General features: G+C 39.1%; 1 protein-coding gene across 1 annotated transcript; it reads left to right on the plus strand.

Moving 5' to 3' along the window:
* The first annotated feature begins 205 nt into the window (after window positions 1-205).
* Window positions 206-5214, plus strand: LOC125364496 (dentin sialophosphoprotein). The gene is made up of 4 exons (XM_048364106.1): window positions 206-256; window positions 1200-1286; window positions 1437-2381; window positions 3178-5214. The coding sequence occupies exons 1-4, from the start codon at window positions 206-208 to the stop codon at window positions 5212-5214; spliced, it is 3120 nt and encodes a 1039-aa protein (XP_048220063.1).
* The last annotated feature ends 14460 nt before the right edge of the window (window positions 5215-19674 follow it).

The raw sequence follows: 19674 nt of genomic DNA on the forward strand, positions 1-19674 counted from the left end.
GAAGCTCCATAAGCCTCCATAACCATGTGGGTCTGCTGTGGAACACTGCAAATCTCCTCTTGTTCAAAACACATTCCTTGCTCTAGAAAAGGGCAAATGTTGCAAACCCAAATAATGTAATACTCTAGTTATCACTCTTTTCTTTTTAAGCAATTGTCTGCTGTTCTTGTTTTGAAACGGCCATTGATCACTGTTCCTAAGGAAAATGAAGATATTTATATACATTTGCATTTGGGCTGCTGCATGGGCTATTCCAGTAAGTATGTCTTCCTTAGCAAACCTTTGTCCTCCCTTTAGTCTTTATATTGAAACACACACACACACACACACACACACACACACACACACACACACACTTAAGGCTTTATAGATAAGTTGAGTCCAAACATTTAGATTTTCATCAATGACTTCACAATATCTTTCTCCCATCTCAACAAAAATAATGTGCATTTCAATTCATGTGTCATTCTGTCAGATGAAACTTTTGCATTCTCAGAGAATTACTATTTAAAAATGTATTCAAATGACAGGGTGAGGAGGGGGAGCTATGACTGTAATCATTGCTACTCAGAAAGCTGAGATCTGGAGAGCTGAGGTTCAAAGCCAGGCTGAGCAGGAAAGTCTTCAAGACTCCATCTCCAATTCAGCAGTATAAAGCCAAGATAGAGTGCCAGACATGAGAAAAATATCCAGAGTAATTCACATTCAATGCCAAGAAGTCATAGAGATATTGCTCATCATTCCTTCATGCTATTCCCTTGCAGTGGCTACAACTGGTATATTACTTCAGCTTGCTTTTTTATTAGTTCTGTCACACCTGCTGTTGTTTTAGGAGTTGTAGCCAGGATTGTGCTTGAAGTGGGCCCTTACTACTTTAAGAGGCTAGCTGGAACAGAATACCAAAGGTTTATCTCCTTATCTTTATAAGGGATATTCTCCGATAGCTCAGATAAATGGTCTGGCCAATCAATAACATTGGTGATAGCAAAAAAATAAATAAATAAAATTGCCTCATTAGAAATTCTACATAAGGCCTATAACAAGCTGTTTCTCTTTTCTATGTCATTAGGTCATCCTATCCTATGTCCTATCTTTTCTTCTTTACTGAAAGAAAAATGTGTGTACATATACAAATGCATCAATACACATAGAAATAAGGGTGTGTATAACACCCATTGTTGTTGTTTTTTTGTTGGCAGGTTCCTCAAATTAAACCACTGGAGAGACATGCTGTTGAAAAATCTGTGAATTTACCTCTTCAAGCAAAAGCAAAATCACCAGTACAGGTTGAGACATAAAATGTATTTCCACTAATTTTCTATTTATAAGATGATTTTACATCCCACTAACCATGTCCAAATTTCCACTCATCTTTTCAATTTGCTTTACTTTGAGATGACATTCACCCTTGATTTTGAATTGTTTCTCTTTTTCAGAATGAGTTAATTGTCAATGACATCACTAAAGAAAGTGGTGGCCCCCTGTATCAAAGTGAATTAGAAAGGCAACACTATATCATAGCTGGTGATAAAGGACAGGGGAACGACTCTGAGTTGGCAGAAGTAGGAGAAAAGAAACCTTCTACACATTTCACTTTAGCAAGTAAAGAGGGAAATCTTGAAGATGAAAATGGAGGCACAAGAACTCCAGAAATATATGGTCATGATGCAGTACATGGAAAAGAAGATACCACAGCAAATGCCACCGGGGGGCAAATGAGCATTACTGGCAGTGTTACAACAGCAAATGAGAGCAATATTGATGGAAATACAGATCAGAATGTAAAATATCAGGAGGGGGCAGATGTAAGCCAGAATGCCACTGTTGTCCAAGAAAATAGACCACAAGTAGCTGACAGCAATAACAGTACAAACCATGGAGATAAAACAGACAGGACTGAGGGTGATACAAATTCAACAACATCTCACAGAGAAGGAGAGGAAAACTGGAATGGGAAGGCTGAGGTAATACCAGGCAATGGGGGAGATGCTGGCCTGGATCATTCTGATGGGTGTCCTAGTGGGAATGGAGCAGATGAGGATGGAGACAAGGGCTCTGGTGACACCGAAGGTGTGGAAGCAGATACGAAGGAAGAGGGCAGTGATAACAGCCAGGCCCAGGAAGGACAGGCTCAGGGAAAAGAAGAGAAAAGCACAGGTCAACATTCAGTTAGTATTGAAGACTGTGACTCTGAAGAGAAGCAAGATCCCAACAACAACACTGGTGCAGATGATAATTCTAACAGTGAAGAAAATGCTGAAGCTATTCTAGAAGGCCAAGCAGAGAACTTCCAAGAATCCAGTCATAGAGAAAGTAAAAGTGTGGGAAATGGAACCATCCAACAGTCAGAACCAAGTACTCTTGGAAAGAGTCAAGATAAGGTTGGTTTTAAGTCCCATTTATTTACATGGTAGTTTAAATTCTTCTCCCCTCTTCAAAGGGACCACAAAAACAAGCCCTGATGAGCATCCAGGTATTTTCACCTATCTTGAATTAGTATCTAATGAGGAAGCTAGAGAACTTGTTAGATTTTAATATTGAACAATTTTTAAAATACCACTCATTTCTGAATAATTGCTCTCAATGCTAGAAACATCTTGGGCTAAATAATGGTCCCATCATGGAAATGCTTTTAAAACATGCTGTAGCATATTTTTATTGTACCCATCATGGGTTACATTTTCATCATCATATGATTGTTTACAAAACTTTCTACTGAGTAGAAATGTGGATGAGTTGTTCAAGAACCTAAACAGCTGAATACTTTCAAGTACTGACCATATTTTCACAAAGTGAAATATTTATTGAATAATATTTATCAAAATATGGAATATTAGGCTGGGAATGTGGCTTAGTGGTAGAGTGCTTGCCTAGCATGCATGAAGTCCTGGGTTCAATTCCTCAGCACCACATAAACAGAAAAAGCCAGAAGTGGTGCTGTGGTTCAGGGGTAGAGTGCTAGCCTTGAGAAAGAAGCCAGGGACAGTGCTCAGGCCCTGAGTCCAAGCCCCAGACTTGGCAAAAAAAAAGAAATATAGAATATTTTATATTTACAAAGTATTGAAAGCTGGGTTCCTGTTTCCAGACCCACACACCCTCAAACAGCCCTCCTTATACAAATGCAATTTTGCAGTAAATGTTCTCTAATCAGCCATTTCTTCCTTCATTGTTCCTTAGGGAATGAAAACTGAATCTCCCAACAGTGAAGATAGAACTAATAGTACCAAGAGAGCTGGGGAAATACTTGAACAGAGTAAAGGACAACGTGGTGGAATCACGGTGAAGGAAAACAGAAAACCACAGGGACAAGCTGACAAGTCAGAAAGTCCTGGCAGGAAGCCAGAACCTGGGAGTGAGGCTGGACATAGCAAGAGAGGTAGTGACAGTAACAGTGACGGATATGATAGCTATGATTTTGATGATAAGTCCATGCAAGGAGATGACCCCAACAGCAGTGATGAATCTAAGAGAAGTGATGGTGCCACTTCAGAAGGTGACAATGACAGAAGTAGCCAAGGAGATGTTCCCTACCTCTCAGATGAATCTGAAGATAATGGCAATGACAGTGACTCAAATGGAGGAGATGATGATGACAGCAATAACACTTCAGATGCTAATGATAGTGACAGTAATGGTGGTGGTGACAGCGAGAGTGATGAAGTTGAATCAGAAAGCAGCCAAGGCCGATCTGAAAGTGGTGACACTGACAGCAGCGACAGCAAATCAGACAGCATTGGCAGCAGTGACAGCAGCGACAGCAGTGACAGCAAATCAGACAGCAGCGACAGCAGTGACAGCAACGACAGCAAATCAGACAGCAGCGACAGCAGTGACAGCAACGACAGCAGTGACAGCAAATCAGACAGCAGCGACAGCAAATCAGACAACAGTGACAGCAGTGATAGCAGTGACAGCAGTGACAGCAGCGACAGCAGTGACAGCAGTGACAGCAGCGACAGCAGTGACAGCAAATCAGACAGCAGTGACAGCAGTGACAGCAGTGACAGCAGCGACAGCAGTGACAGCAGTGACAGCAGCGACAGCAGTGACAGCAAATCAGACAGCAGTGACAGCAGTGATAGCAGTGACAGCAAATCAGACAGCAGTGACAGCAGTGATAGCAGTGACAGCAAATCAGACAGCAGCGACAGCAGCGACAGCAGTGATAGCAGCGACAGCAGTGAAAGCAGTGACAGCAGTGATAGCAGTGACAGCAGCGACAGCAGTGACAGCAGCGACAGCAAATCAGACAGCAGTGACAGCAGTGACAGCAAATCAGACAGCAGCGACAGCAGTGACAGCAGCGACAGCAGTGACAGCAGCGACAGCAAATCAGACAGCAGCGACAGCAGTGACAGCAGCGACAGCAGTGACAGCAAATCAGACAGCAGCGACAGCAGCGACAGCAGTGGCAGCAAATCAGACAGCAGCGACAGCAGCGACAGCAGTGACAGCAAATCAGACAGCAGTGACAGCAGTGACAGCAGCGACAGCAGCGACAGCAAATCAGACAGCAGTGACAGCAGCGACAGCAGCGACAGCAAATCAGACAGCAGTGACAGCAAATCAGACAGCAGTGACAGCAGTGACAGCAGTGACAGTAGTGACAGCAGCGACAGCAGCGACAGCAAATCAGACAGCAGCGACAGCAGTGACAGCAAATCAGACAGCAGTGACAGCAGTGACAGCAGTGACAGTAGTGACAGCAGCAACAGTAGTGGCAGTAGCAGCAGTAGTGACAGCGATGACAGCAGTGACAGTAACAAAAGTAGTAGCAGCAGTGATAGTGACATTAGCAACAGTAGTGACAGCAGTGATAGTGACAGTAGTGACAGCAGCGACAGTAGTGACAGCAGCGATAGTAATGACAGCAGCGACAGTAGTGACAGCAGCGATAGTAGTGACAGCAGTGACAGTAGTGACAGCAGCGACAGCAGTGATAGTAGCGACAGCAGCGACAGTAGTGACAGCAGCGACAGCAGCGACAGTAGTGACAGCGGCGACAGCAGTGAGAGTAACAACAGCAGTGACAGCAGCGACAGCAGTGACAGCGATGACAGCAGCGACAGCAGCGACAGGAGCGAGCACGGGGCTAGCCCCTCTGACAGCAGCGATGAGAGGGATGAGCAGAGCGAGTCTGGAACTAGCAACAGCAGCGGGAGTGCCAGTGCTAGTGAGGGCAGTGACAGTAACCACTCAACGAGTGACTACTAGAACACAAACCCCGCGGGATTCTTTGTGTGAAAGAAAAGAGTAATTGGGAGGAAAGAAGCTTCCCAGCATAATAAAGGAAAGAAAGAAACAAACAGAAGGCCTGTGTGAAAATGCAGAACCATAATGAGGGCATCACATAAAACTATTGGATCCAGAACCAAGCTCCAGAAAGCGCCCTCAGAGAATCACAACGCATTGCCTTTGGGAAACACATATTCTGAAAATACTTTGTTCCAAGTGTAAAGCCAAACCTAAGAGAACAATCAAACTAATCTTTAATACTTGGCGAAGAAACCTCAACAAATCACTTACTACATGATAAACTATTTCAACATTAAGGTGCTTTAGAGCAAAGGGAAGCAAAACCTGCCTTAAGCCTGTACTAGTCCTGTTGCCAAACACTGCTGACTGTGGGGTAAGAAATGCTGTTCTCCAACACTAAACTTGGCCACGGATGTGCCTGCTTGTTCCATAGAACAAATACATTTGTAACATAAAAACATCCCACAGCAACAATGTAACCAATCAAGGCAAGGGAATAGTCTTTTTTTAAGAGACTAGTCCATTAATTCCAAGGTAAAAATTCTGGCCACTCCTTCTCATAAAAGAACTCAGAAGATGGCCCAAGCAAAACAGAATTATGAAATAACATTTCTGAAAACCACTAAATTAAATACCAAGTCCCTAAAGCTATTGAGAAACACCATGCGGTACTTAGAACAATGTTTTGCTTTCAGTAGCCACTCTCCAAATAATAACAGAATTAAAGGAATACGTGAACAACTGATTCTGCAAGGTAGGAGCAACTTGTTGAAGTCTACATGTCAAACAGTTATTGTCTTCATAACATTCTCAACAAGTGAGACATGTTCCTATTCTTTTAAACTTCAGCATGCATCCACTTTCATGCCACACCCAGACACTTTACTCTCATGATTAATCTCTTTAATAAAGCCAAGATTGCTGGGGGGTAGTGTTTTGGAAAACTTAACTTTCTTACTTGAGAGTAATATATACAAGTAAGAGCTGAGCATAGATTAACATCCTTAATCTTGAAGCCCAATCTCTTGGAAATTAGGATCCTCAAGGCTTTTAAGAATGGATTTTTCCTTGATAGGGTAAACTTATAATTTAATACTTCACAAAGAAACCTCAACTAATTACTTACTACATGATAAATTATTTAAACATTAAGGTGCTTTAGAGCAAAGGGAAGCAAAAAGGGCACTGAGAAAGTAATCATGAGACATAGACAGGAGATAAATTAGGATTGTCCCAGAGAAATTGAGGGAAAATGAGGCTAACACATAAACCTTGATGATAATTTTCAATATGTACTAGTGATGTGTTGTAATTCTCCTCTTTTTCTACTTAAGCAATTATTTTCAATTTATTCCAGTGTGAGGCTAAAATCTGTTAGGAAGGTATGAATGCTAACTTCTTTAACATTATTTACAACCATCTTTTGCTTGACAATTTATCTTAATAGTAGACACACAAAAATACACAAAATTACACAAAATAGACATTACACAAAATTATCAAGGTGCTTCACTTTTCTATCTTCTTTATGTAAAAGTTTCTAGAACAAAATTCCAAGAAATAGTCCTGAAGGCTTTAAAGATGCTGCTATTCACAAACTACTTTGAAACTCCAAATATTGTAAAATGTTAGGTTTGATTATTCTACAGTCAGATAGTAACTCCAAACTCCATCCCTTAAAATATGCCTTAGGTTTTAAATTGTTAGAGCACAAGACTTTTTACTTGTTTTGTTTTAATTTGTAAAGTGCAGCTTCTACAACCTGTCATATTTATCTCAAAAGGTGATCATTAGCAATGGTTTTGGTACTCTGTAGACTGTACAATATATGTAAATAAAAAGATAATTAATTTCAGTGTCATAACATTTATTGTACAATTGCTCACAAGGAAAATTCTTTTCTTAATAAAATGCATGACATCACATTTCTTTTAAATATGTATATACACAAAATACAAGCTTTCAAACACATTTTTTTGGTGTCTGTGCTGGGGCTTGAACTCAGAGCCTGGGCACTGTCTGTGAATTTACTCAAGGCTGGCACTTTACCATGTGAACCACAGGTCAACTTCTAGATTTTCAGTAGCTAACTGAAAGGCTGGGTTGGCTTTGAACTGAGACCCTCAGATCTCAGCCTCCTGAGTAGCAGGGATTACAGGCTTGAGGCACCAGCGCCCAGCATCTCAAACACTTTTAGGAGGTACAAAAATACAGATCTTTATATTTTAGATCTCCAGCCTTCTCCTTTTCCCTTTTCAGAGGAATTGCTACTATCAATCCTACCATCTTCTGGAACTTTCTACACCTATTCTGTTCACACACACACACACACACACACACACACACACACATACATCTTTTGAAAACACGTGGGAATCTACTCTATAAAAATACTCATCTTCCTCTTTTCAACTGAATAACACAGAACATTGACTTATAGAGCATAGATCAATCTTGCTCTCTTTCATAACTGTTTTTAACTTCATGTATGAAGAGCTGTAAATTATTTAGTATGTGTTTGGCATTCTTTCCGTTCTTTTCAAGCCATTTTGAGTCCAATAAGTATCTGTAAATGTCACCTAAGATACTAGCCTAACTCAGATAAACTTGTAGCTGGTTCTCAGGGAGACATTTCCTTAAGAACTATTTCTTGTGGGGTAGCCTGTTCCTGTTCTGACAGCATGACCTAGAACTGATGTCAAAAATCATGAAGACTATGATACTCATTTTCTTTTATAATCACATCTTCATGACTCCTGGACTCTCAAGACAAGAATAGAACAGAACAGGCTGGTAGTAGGAAATGGTTATTTTTGCCTATATTTTTAAAATAAATATTAATAAGTTAGTCCTCCCAGGAGCAATACTGCAATGCTCACAGAAACAAAATTTTGTAAGCTTCAAGTTGCCAATTACTGAGCAGCTCACTGAATCAATTTAGTGAGTTGTGACAAACATTTTATAAAATGATAAAAGAGGAAAGAAAGCTCACAGTATATCAGAGTAGTATATGGAAAAACTCAATCATTTCTATATACACATTCATATACAATAAGTCTGTATATGCATATACAGAACATAATGTAATATAACTTTTTGTGTTTCAGTGGAAAAGTTTGAAAGCCATTAATTTAGGAATACATTGTTGATAGTCATTGTTTTATATTTTAAAAACTTTCTCCTTAAAATCTTTATGGTTTTTTTCCCCTCTTCTTTTTAAAGCAGAGGTTTAAAAGAAGAAGGAAGTGGGGGGAGGGAAATACTGTATGTGTAGAGAAAACAGGTAAGAGCATTAGTATTTTTGTGTGAGGTACTGAAATTTATTTGCATCATAGAAAAGAAAAAGCCCAGGTACCACTGTCACTCATTATCAAGAGGCTCTGTTGATTGTGCAGGTGGATTTGTTGGGAATTGAAACTTACTTTCTGGTGGTATGGGTTTCTCTATGTATGACTGAAAATCTTAAGACTGAAGATCTTAAAATTGGTTCTCCGAGTTTTCTTCTCTTTTCCACCTAGGAATTCCTTTTATACCTGGTCAGACTCCAACACACGAAACAGTGTGACGTTTCGGTGGTGGTGGTGGTGGTGTTATTTAAAAATCTACTTATATAAAATGACAGTCTTTATGAAATCATACCTCACAATATAAATACAGTATAAGTTATTAACCGGAGGGAAATGTCCCAGAAGTCAAACTTGCTTTAAGACTTGGAAGGGAAGCGTTGAAAAATCTGTAGACCAAAATAACCAGGAACAATTTCTCCTTTCCCTAAAAGGAACAGAAGCACACTGACTAGTGTAGCCGTGGGCAGAAATACCACTGTGTTCTCAGAGCCAAGCACCCAGTGCTGCAATGGAAGCAAATCCTCTAGGGAATGGAGCCAGTCAACTACACAATGTTTTCAACCTCTACCGCTGAGCAGGGATATTGGATTCAGTTGCTGGGAGAATGGGGAATTCCTATGAGGAATTGTGTAGTTCAGAAAAACGTATCAAATGTAGCGGTGAAGACAATGTACTTACCATGGCTCTAACTACAGAGATAAGCCAGGAACAGATCTGGTGCTAGAAATCTCTCAGGTTTTTCTCTACTATGATCAACATGACTGATGCCTCTGACATCCGTTAAATGAAATTACTGTACTCTTAGTAGAAAATGAAAGGAATGAGACCTTAGAGACTGGGCGATGGAGCTAGGAGCCTGTGGCTCATGCCTGTGGCCTTAGTGCTCATGAGGCTTGAAGGACGGTGGCTTCCAGGCTAAGCAGAAATGTCTGTAAGATTCTCTAATTAACCAATGAAAAGCTGGACTAGAGGTATGGCTCAATTGGTAGAGCACTAGCTGTGAGCAAGAAAGCTGAGTGAGAACATTCCCTGAGTTCAACACACTGACACACACACACACACACACACACACACACACACACACACACGATTAGGGAATTGTTTTCCTGAAATCTGGCTCTCATAATGAACATTTCTAGTTTACTTTCAAAAGACAATAACCGTTTTAAAGAGGATACAACCATTTTTTGTGGATAGGCTTACTACCTTTATTTGCGTGAATTTTGTTTGGAGCTTAGCATGTGCTAAATTCAACGACTTTTTTAACTTTTTGTTTTTTTAATTAATTTTTACTGGTACCATGGTAGGCTTGAACTCAGGTCCTTGAACTTGCTCAGCTCTCTTGCCCAACTAGGCTCAAACTGTGATGCGTAGGGTCTCAGGATCTCGAGTAGCTAGGGTTTCAGGCACCATCTGTCAGCTCCGGGCAAGGAAGGCATTATTAATAAGGAGAGTCTCTGATTAGAAGTAGATCATATTGAGAGAATAGGAATGGCCAAATCCATATGAGTAAAGTACAAAAACAGAGTAAAATTATAAAAAGAAAAAGAAGATGAGTTAAGGAGGTAAGACAGAAGTAATGTAATATAGCTGCTATATTTCAAGTGTTACTTTTTTTTTATAAAATAGCAATTTCAAAATTTGACCAAAAAGGATAATAAATTTGATGATGGAAGGCAGGCATAGTAACTCATACCCAAAATTCCAGTGACTCGGGAGGCAGAGATTAGGATTACAACTTGTGGTCAGCCCAGGCAAAAAGGAAATTAGACCCCCTCTCAGTCAGTAAACCAAGCACAACAACACATATTTGTTGTCCCAGCTATGTGGGCGGTCGGACGTAGAAGAACCATGGCCCGAGACCCAGGGAAATGTGATACTTTATCTAAAAAGGAATTAAAGCAAAGGAGAGTTGGAGGGCAAAGTTCACACAGGAGAGTCCTGTGTTTAAACCCTAGTATCACAATAAAAGAATGGAGAAATTCTTTTTTTCTGGCCGAAAATTAATGAGAATATTTAAAAGCTGTGTAAAGGTTAGTGATTTACACATCTGTATTTAATGACGACAGCTTGACTTGAGTTTATGTGGATTCTTAAAGATATAGATCATGCCAATAACCGAAGGCACAATAGTATTCGTGAGAGCTAGTGCATAGCTAAGTGGAATGGGCTTCATCACTCTGTGTCTACTCATTCACTTCAAACACCGCAGAACAGCAAAACATTCTTCACTGGAAAAGTCAGGACTCACTTGGCCAGTGGGAAATGTGAACCGAGTCGGTGGAGAGAGAATGATGGAAGGCGGAAGCAGTGCCACGGATCAAGAACCACTGGAGCTGGGTGCCGTGGCTCATGCCTATATTCCTAATTACTCAGGAGGCTGAGATCTATGGATTGCAGTTCAAAGCTAGCCTGAGCAGGAAGTCCATGAGACTCCAAAAAAGCTGTAAGTGAAGTTGTGGCTCAAGTGGAAGATTTTTAGCCTTAAAAAGCTCAGGGACAGTGTCCAGGCCGTGAGTTCCAGCACAGGAGCAGCACCAAAAAAAAAAAAATAGCACTGGACATGTAGACATGTTAAACTGTAATACCTTTGTACCAACTTTTACAGTTCAGAATGAATAAAATCCAAAATAAATATACTTATTTTTGTGCTAGTTCTGGGACTTGAACTCAGGTCCTTGAACTTGTCTCTGAGAATTTTTGCTCAAGGCTAGTGCTCTACCATTTAAACCACAGCTCTGCTTCTGGCTTTTTAGTGGTTAATTAGAGTGAAGAGTTTCACAGCCTTTGCTGCTTGGGTTGATTTCAAACAATGATCCTGAGATCTTAGCCTCCTGAGTAGCTAGGATTATAGCCTTGAGCCACCAAGACCTGGCGGTTTTTATTCCTTAAGAAATTATTTATTGGCATATATTGGGAGTAAGTATTTCACTATGTAACTTAAGTGGACTGAACACTTGTTAAGTAGTTCAGACTGACCTTGATCTCATGCTCTTCCTGCCTCCTCCCAAGTGCTGGGATTATACGCATGTGCCACCATGCCTGACCTACAAATTAGATTTAGGAAAATATAATACATTCAGAACCTGTTTTGCCAAAATCATGTGCTTTATTACCAAATTACACATCTGATTTTTTTTTCTCTCAAATTTTTATTATCAAACTAACGTACAGAGAGGTTACAGTATCATACGTTGGGCATTGGATACATTTCTTGTACATCTGATTATTTTTTATTAAAAAAAAAACACACCAGTAAAAGTAAGAAGAAAGCATTTGGAAGAAAATATGTTACAATTGTGGAAGGTTTTGTCTATCTCTGACTGGATTGGTCTTGTCACTGACAGAGACCTTTACATTCAGGTTGAGCTGCTCTTTTCTAGACAGAGTAAGAATGGACTCTTGGAACCCATTCATTGACCCACGTAGGCCTGTAGGGAGGAAGCCATGCGCAGGAAGCTGGAGAGATGATACTGTAATCTTGCCTTAGCATTAGTCAGGTTTGGCAAGGAAAAATGTGGTACACAGTGTACCCAGCATTATCCATTCTTATTCACTAGCAATTTTCTCCAAGATGAGAACATCCTGAGGTCTCCCGACTGGCAAAGACTCAATTTTTGTGGCAGATTGAAATCAACCTTATGCAAATAATCAAGTTGTGGTCTTGTAAATTCAAAAATAGTCTCTAACTAGTCAACTTCAATTTGCAAATGGTTGTGTTTTTATGAATAAGAAAATTAAAAAGGTTATTTTTATCTACTTCCAAACCTCAAAGAATTAAGCATTTTAAGGAAAGGGAAATTTTTGTGAAAACTGAAAAATAACGTGGATATAAAAAATGCTACAAGTGCTTGTTTACTGAAGACTAGGAAAACAGACTGTGAGCAAGATCCATAAAGATGGTGAAAGTATATCATAAGTTTATAGAATAGTTGCTCTTAATGATCACGTGCAAAATAATAATAACTTTTGTGTGCCTCACATTCTTGTTCAGCTTTCTTACTCATACTTCCTGGCACTCTTCCACTTGAGCCATGCTTCTCGATGCAGTTTGCCAGTTATTTTGCTCAGTGAGGCTAGCTGCTTCTGCTCAGGCTAGTTTATCTGAACCTCTGGATCTCAGCCTCCTCAGGAACTGGGATTACAAGTGTGAGCTACCAGTGTCTGATACAGTATTAAATTTTAAGGAAAATAAAGAAATTTACTCCTTATAATTTAGGAACTGGGAAAGGTTTAAACTATGTTCTGTCTTGTACATAAGGCCATCCAGGTCTGTTCTCACATGGTAAAGGGGCTGAAAAAAGCACTCCCCACCCTTTAAAAAATCATATTATAATAGCTACAGAAATGAGTTTGTGAATTTTGAACTTGCATACAGTAAATGCCAAACAATGCAATGTTCACTTCTAAGTAATCAATTGGTCAGAAACATAGATGTGAGAATTTGGCTACTCAAATCTTATTTTTTGGTAGTTCTGGGGTTTGAGCTTAGGGCTTTGTGCTTACTAGTCAAGCTCATTCCCACTGGAGCCATGTGCTCACCTATCAATCTATGCGTACAATCAGTTTTGATCTATGTCATTTCCTTCCACTCCCACCTATCCACTTCCTCAAGTTCCTTAGTTCGGTTTTCAGGTATGTACATTGAGTATTATTGCTATAGTTGCCCACCATTCCTCTCTCTATTCTCCATTTACCCCTCCTCTTAACACCTACCTACACAGCAAAAGCAAGGCTAGGGTCAAGCTCATTGTCCTGAGCTCACACATCAAGGAAACAGAAGCAGCTCAAGTAAATGATTTCATGATGCAGTTAAACTTCTAGATAAGCAAGGAAAAATTAAATCTAAAGCTACTAGGCAGAGAGAGGTAATGAAGATTAAGACATAATGAGATAGAAATTTTAAAAATTATATATAAAATTAATGAAATGAAAGCTGGTTTTTTTGATAAAGTTAATAAAATTACCAGACCTACTGCCAGATTAACAAAAGAAGAAGAAGAAGAAGAAGAAGAAGAAGAAGAAGAAGAAGAAGAAGAAGAAGAAGAAGAAGAAGAAGAAGAAGAAGAAGAGGAAGAAGAAGAAGAAGAAGAAGAAGAAGAAGAAGAAGAAGAAGAAGAAGAAGAAGAAGAAGAAGAAGAAGAAGAAGAAGACTCAAATCAGTAAGATTAGGGATACCGCAGGAAAAATCACAACAAACATCTAGGACATCCAAATGATTATAAAGAACTATTTCCAGAACCTATACTCACTAGAGAAGGAAATCCTAGCAGAAAGGGACAAACTTCTAAGGAAATGTAAATTGCTCAAACTGAACCAAAAAGATATGAATCAATTAAATAAAACAAGATATGAATCACTTAAATAAACCAAGAACATAAAATGAGATAGAGGTAACAATCAAAAGTCTTCCAATAAGGAAAAGCCCAGGCCCTGACGGGTTCACCACAGGATTCCATAAGGCTTTTAAAGAGGAATTAATACCCATATTCCTTAAGCTCTTCCATGAAATAGAAGCAGAGGGAACAATCCCAAACTCATTCTATGAAACCAATATATTCATCCCCAAACCAGGCAAGAATCCAACAAAGAAAGAGAACTACAGACCAATCTCCCTGATGAACATAGATGCAAAGCTCCTCAATAAAATGTTAGCCAATAAAATCCAGAAACAAATTTTAAAAGTCATACATTATGACCAAGTTGGCTTCATTCCACAGATGCAAAGCTAGTTTAACATATGAAAATCAATAAATGTAATTCACCACATTTACAGAGCCAACCTCAAGAACCACATGGTTATCTCAATGATGCAGAAAAAAACCTTTAACAACATGTAACATCAATTCATGTTAAAAGCTCTGGGGAAAATAGCAATAGAAGGAACATTCTTTAAAACAATAAAAACCATATATGACAGACCAACACCCAATATCATACTAAATGGGGAAAATCTAAAACCATTTCCCATAAAATCAGCAACTAGACAAGGATGCCCACTCTCTCCACTCCTTTTCAATATAGTTCTGGAATCCTTACCCAGAGCAATAAGGCAAGAAAAGGACATTAAAGGGATACACATAGGGAACGAGATATTAAATCATCTCTATTTGCAGATAACATGATCTTATACCTGAACAACCTCTAAAACTCCACTCCTAAACTCTTAGAACTAAGAAACCACTTCAGCAAAGTAGCAGGATACAAAATTAACCCAAAATTATCAGTAACCTTTCTGGATGCCAAGGGAAACCATGAAAACAATCCCATTTGCAAAAGCCACAAAAAGAATAAAGTATCTAGGAATTAACCTAACCAAAGATGTAGAGGATCTACTTAGTGAAAACTATAAAAATATATAGAGAAATCAAAGAGGACACCAGGTAATAGAAAGACCGCCCATGCTCATGGGTAGGTAGAGTCAATATTGTGAAAATGGCCATCCTGTCAAAAATGATATACAAATTCAATGCAATCCCATCAAAATCCCAGTGATGTTCTCTACTGAAATAGAGAAAACAATCCAACAATTCATATGAAACAACAAAAGACCTGGAATATGCAAAGCAACTCTAAGCAAAAAGAGCAATGCAGGTGGTATTACAATGCCACATTTCAAGTTCTATTATAGAGCCATAGTAATAGAAACAGCTTGGTACTGGCACAAAAATAGACCCGAAGATCAATGTGATGGATTAGAAGACCCAAAAATAAAACCAGTCAGCTGATTTTTGACAAAGGATCCAAAGACATACAATGGGGAAAGAAACACAGGAAACATAGCCTCTTCAACTACTGGTGCTGGGAAAACTGGGCAGCCACATGCAGAAAACTAAAAGTGGACCCTAGCCTATCACCATGCACCCAGATCAACTCAAAATGGATTAAAGACCTCAACATCAGACCCGAAACCCTGAAACTACGGAAGGACAGAGCAGGAGAAACACTAGAACTTACAGGCACAATCAGGAAATTCCTGAACAGAGTCCCAGGGACACAACAGATTGGAGAGAGACTCAACACATGTGACTACATTAAAATAAGAAGTTTCTCCATAGCTAATGACATAGCTACTACACTAGAAAGACAGCCAACCAACTGGCAAAAGATACTTACCAACAATACATCAAAGACCTAACATCCAGTATAAAAAGAGAACTCAGAAAACGAATCCCTTCACCACCAGAGGCCAGGGCAGAACCCGGGCTCCCGGACCGCTGACCACGCTCAGCACCAACATGTCAGCATCTTGTCCCTGCAGGCCTCCGAATTCCCTTCTGAGCTGATGTCCACCCGAAGCAAGGCTCTCTGCGGCTGAGTCCATGTCTTTTACAGGTGGTTCAGGACTTTCTGCTTTTAATTTTCTTTTTGCACAACAACAAGAAGTCCACAGAATCTCTTTCACGGTGCTGAACTTAACTTTTTCAACCATTTCCCCAGGAGAACATCCAGTTGAATGGACCTTTTTTTTTTTTTTTTTTTTTTTTTTTTTTTTTTTTTTTTAAGAAAAAGAAAGACAAGCAAGTGAAAGGAAAACTAGGAGGGGGGACCATCTTATCTTCCCAGAGGTTCGCTCCTTCTCTGGCCTGGACTGTGATACTTGTTATTTATGAAAAAGACTCTTACTTAAATGCCCTTTCTGCAGTTAGAAGATTTTCTTTATATATACTATTCCCACCATGGGGAGTGAAAAAAAAAAACACGTTAAAAATCACAAGGAATTGCCCAATCTTAGCAGACTTTGCCTTTTCTCAAAGGTGGAGTGTGAATACCGGAAGGATTCAGTGTTTAGTTACTTAAATGAAGTCTTTTGGTCAAAATTTACTTTTTGACCCAAGCCTACTGAATGCTGTGTATGTATTGTTATACAAATATGTATATATATATATATGTGTGTGTGTGTGTGTGTGTGTGTATTGAGTGAGACCTTGTGAACTCTTTAGAGTTTTCTTGTATAGTGGCAGAGGTGTATATTTCTGCAGAAAAATGTAATGATATACTTATTCATGCTAAACTTTTTATAAAAGTTTAGTTGTAAAATTAACCCTTTTATACAAAATAAATCAAGTGTGTTTATTGAAAAGAAAACTCGAATCCCTCCCAAATCTAATAAGCCAATTACTAAGGGGTCAAGGGAGCTAAAGAGAGACTTCTCAGAAGTAAAGGTAACAGTGGCAAACAAACACATGAGGAAATGGTCATCATCCCTGGTTGTAAAGGAAATGAAAATAAAAACAACTTTGAGATACCACCTTACCCCAGTCTGAATGGCCTATATCCTAAATTCAGACACCAAATGCTGGTGGGAATGTGGAGAAAGAGGAATGCTACTGCCCTGCTCGTGGGAATGTAACTACTACAACCACTCTGGAAAGCAGAGTAGCTGTGATCACAGTCATGAGCTACCATACCCATCTCTTCATTTCTATTACATTTAAAATCATTTCCTCTGTTTTCCTCCTGTTTCTCTTGAAATATTTGCCATATTTATTCTTTCTCATGTTTAGTCTACTGGTCTTTATTTCTAAAATAATGTTTTATTTTATTTCAAGTTTTCTTCCTGATTCCTAATGCTTCATTTTTTATTCTCATTTCAATTTATGGTTTTTCATCTATTGTGTAATTTTGTTTTGGTATTTTAAAATAGAAAGTTATGCTTTTCATTTATTCCTTAATTATGTCTTTTCAGTATGCTTTCATGGTCAACTCGGTTATTTTCTTGCTTCTATGAAATTTAGCTCTCAAAGCTTTTTCTTTGGTAGGGGGGAGTACTGAGGTTAGAACTCAGGTCTCTGCCACTTGGAGCCACATCTCCAGTCCTGCTTTTTGTTGGTCAGTTGGAGATGGAATCTCATGGACTTCTCTTCTCAAGGTGATTTTGAACTACAGTTCAGATCTCAGCTCTCTGAGTAGCTAGAAGAGGATTTCAGGCATGAGCTAGCACCCAGCTCAAAGATTGTGTGTGTGTGTGTGTGTGTGTGTGTGTGTGTCTGTGTTTTAACATACGATTTAACATACGATTTAAAAAGGCAACACAATTGAGGGAGTTTTCTAATCACATGTCTTCCTCTTCATTTTTCTTTCTTTCTTTTTTTTTTGTTTGTTTGCCAGTCCTGGGACTTGAACTCAGACCCCAGACACTATCCCCAATCATCTTTTGCTCAAGGCTAATATCCTACACTTGAGCCACAGCACCCCTTCTGGCTTTTCTGTTTATGTGGTGCTGAGGAATCGAACCCAGGGCTTCATGCATGCTAGACAAGCACTCTACCACTAAGCCACATTCCCAACCCTTCACTTTTCTATTGTACTAAAAACATAGCAGCTTTCTTTTGATGATTTCTTGGTTCTATTTCCTTCCCATACATATTCGTGTCTTCTCAACTGTGTGTCCATGAAATGTTTTCTACTTTTCAAGATTTATTCTCTGTATGTATCTGTCCTAGAAGGCAGTTATCTGTGTGGTTATCTGTGTGAATTCTTAACGGCTAGTTTGTTCCATGTTCTTTAGATGTTATGTGCTGTTGACATACACCAGCAATAATTACTATTTTAGAGTTCTCTTGTCCTCCTGTCTCTCAGATATCCTGTTGCTTCACTCTGCTTCCTCCTGTCTAGACACTGTAGGCCTTGTGACAGTTGCTTCTTTCTCTGGTCACTTTGCTTGCAGTTTGTGAGTATAACTTGTGCAGTGCAATAACTATAATCTCCCAAGATGGTCACAGCATTTTCTCTGATCTCTATATAGTATATTATGCTCCTCACACTATGAGATAGAGGCTGTTTTCTTTTAAGTTTGAAATGGCTCTGTGATTGACCTGACCAATAGTAGGTGAAGAAAGTGACATTCTGAACCGCTTTTTATGCCCAGCCACCGGTTGGTAATTACGCCATGTCATAGCAGAGGCCATATAAAGAGCTTTGAACAATGGCTCTGGCTGTGCTTTCTGTAAGGAAGCCTTCTGAAGATACTATCCCAATTGAGTCCCCAGATAACTGCAGATCTAACAAGAGAGCTGATAAAATGAGAATAATCTCACAGTACAAAGCATTGGAGTGTTTTGTTTTGTTTGCTGGTTCTGGGGCTTGAACTCAGGGCCTAGGTGCTGTCCCTGAGCCTCTTTGTGCTCAAAGGCTAGCGCTTTATCACTTGAGCCACAGTGCCACTTCCGGCTTTTTCTGAGTACTTAAATATATCTGTAGATAACTAAACCTCTTGGTTTTGTTATAAATGTCCATGGTTTTAAATTGTATCTAGTTTCTCCTTTGTTTTTGTATAGAGACAGAGAAAATTTAAAACAATATCTTGTTTTAAATCTTCCCAGAATCCACTCTGCCATAAGATTATAAGGTTCTTCTAAGGCAGACCTCAGTCACGACCCATGAAACCACCAAGAAGGATAATTCAGAACTGGAGCAGAATACAGGAAATTTATAGCTTCCGCCTATGAATGTTGGCCTTTTCATCACCGTATGTGAAAATAGCCTCCTTTCCCTCATCTCTTGCCTTCTCATGAATGTTGTAGTTGACATTGAAATAAGTCAATAATCCATATATTTGATATTAGCTTTCAAATTAGGTGCTCTTATTTTCTCACATCTAGATTGTTAGTAACAACTTAAAAATTTATCATAATTTCAAAAACAGGGACTAAATCATGTGAACAGTGATAGCATGAGAGTAATGTGGCTTATTTCTAATCATTCAAAAAGTATTTATTGTACTCATTATAACCTAAACACCGTCCCAGGAGTTAGGCTATTTGGTACATGCCAGTAAACTAAGAAAACAGCCTTACTTTTGAGGTAATTAAAGTCCAGTGGCTTTTGTTGTTTACATGTTTATTCAGTCGTCACCTTTTGGTTATTTGAGCTTGCTCCTAGAGAGGAGCCAAACCCACTTCCACATAAAATAAGGTTTTAGAGTATTATTTTCTGTTTAAAAAGTTACTTAGTAGTGGTACTTTATGTAAATGGTACTTCCTATTATGTAAATAGTACTTCCTGAGGTTAGTAAAAAAATTGTAGTAATAGTAAATAGAAAAGAGTTAAATAGTAAAAAGTGTGTAGT

The sequence above is a fragment of the Perognathus longimembris genome, chromosome 16 (genome assembly GCF_023159225.1).
Source record: "Perognathus longimembris pacificus isolate PPM17 chromosome 16, ASM2315922v1, whole genome shotgun sequence".
In the NCBI taxonomy this organism is placed as follows: domain Eukaryota; kingdom Metazoa; phylum Chordata; class Mammalia; order Rodentia; family Heteromyidae; genus Perognathus; species Perognathus longimembris.

Excerpts from the sequence above, each read along its gene's own strand:
- LOC125364496 (XM_048364106.1), top strand. The coding sequence starts at position 206 with ATGAAGATATTTATATACATTTGCATTTGGGCTGCTGCATGGGCTATT. Across the intron at positions 257-1,199 it reads CTGCTGCATGGGCTATTCCA|GTTCCTCAAATTAAACCACT; the intron begins GTAAGTATGTCT and ends TTTTGTTGGCAG. Across the intron at positions 2,382-3,177 it reads TTGGAAAGAGTCAAGATAAG|GGAATGAAAACTGAATCTCC; the intron begins GTTGGTTTTAAG and ends ATTGTTCCTTAG.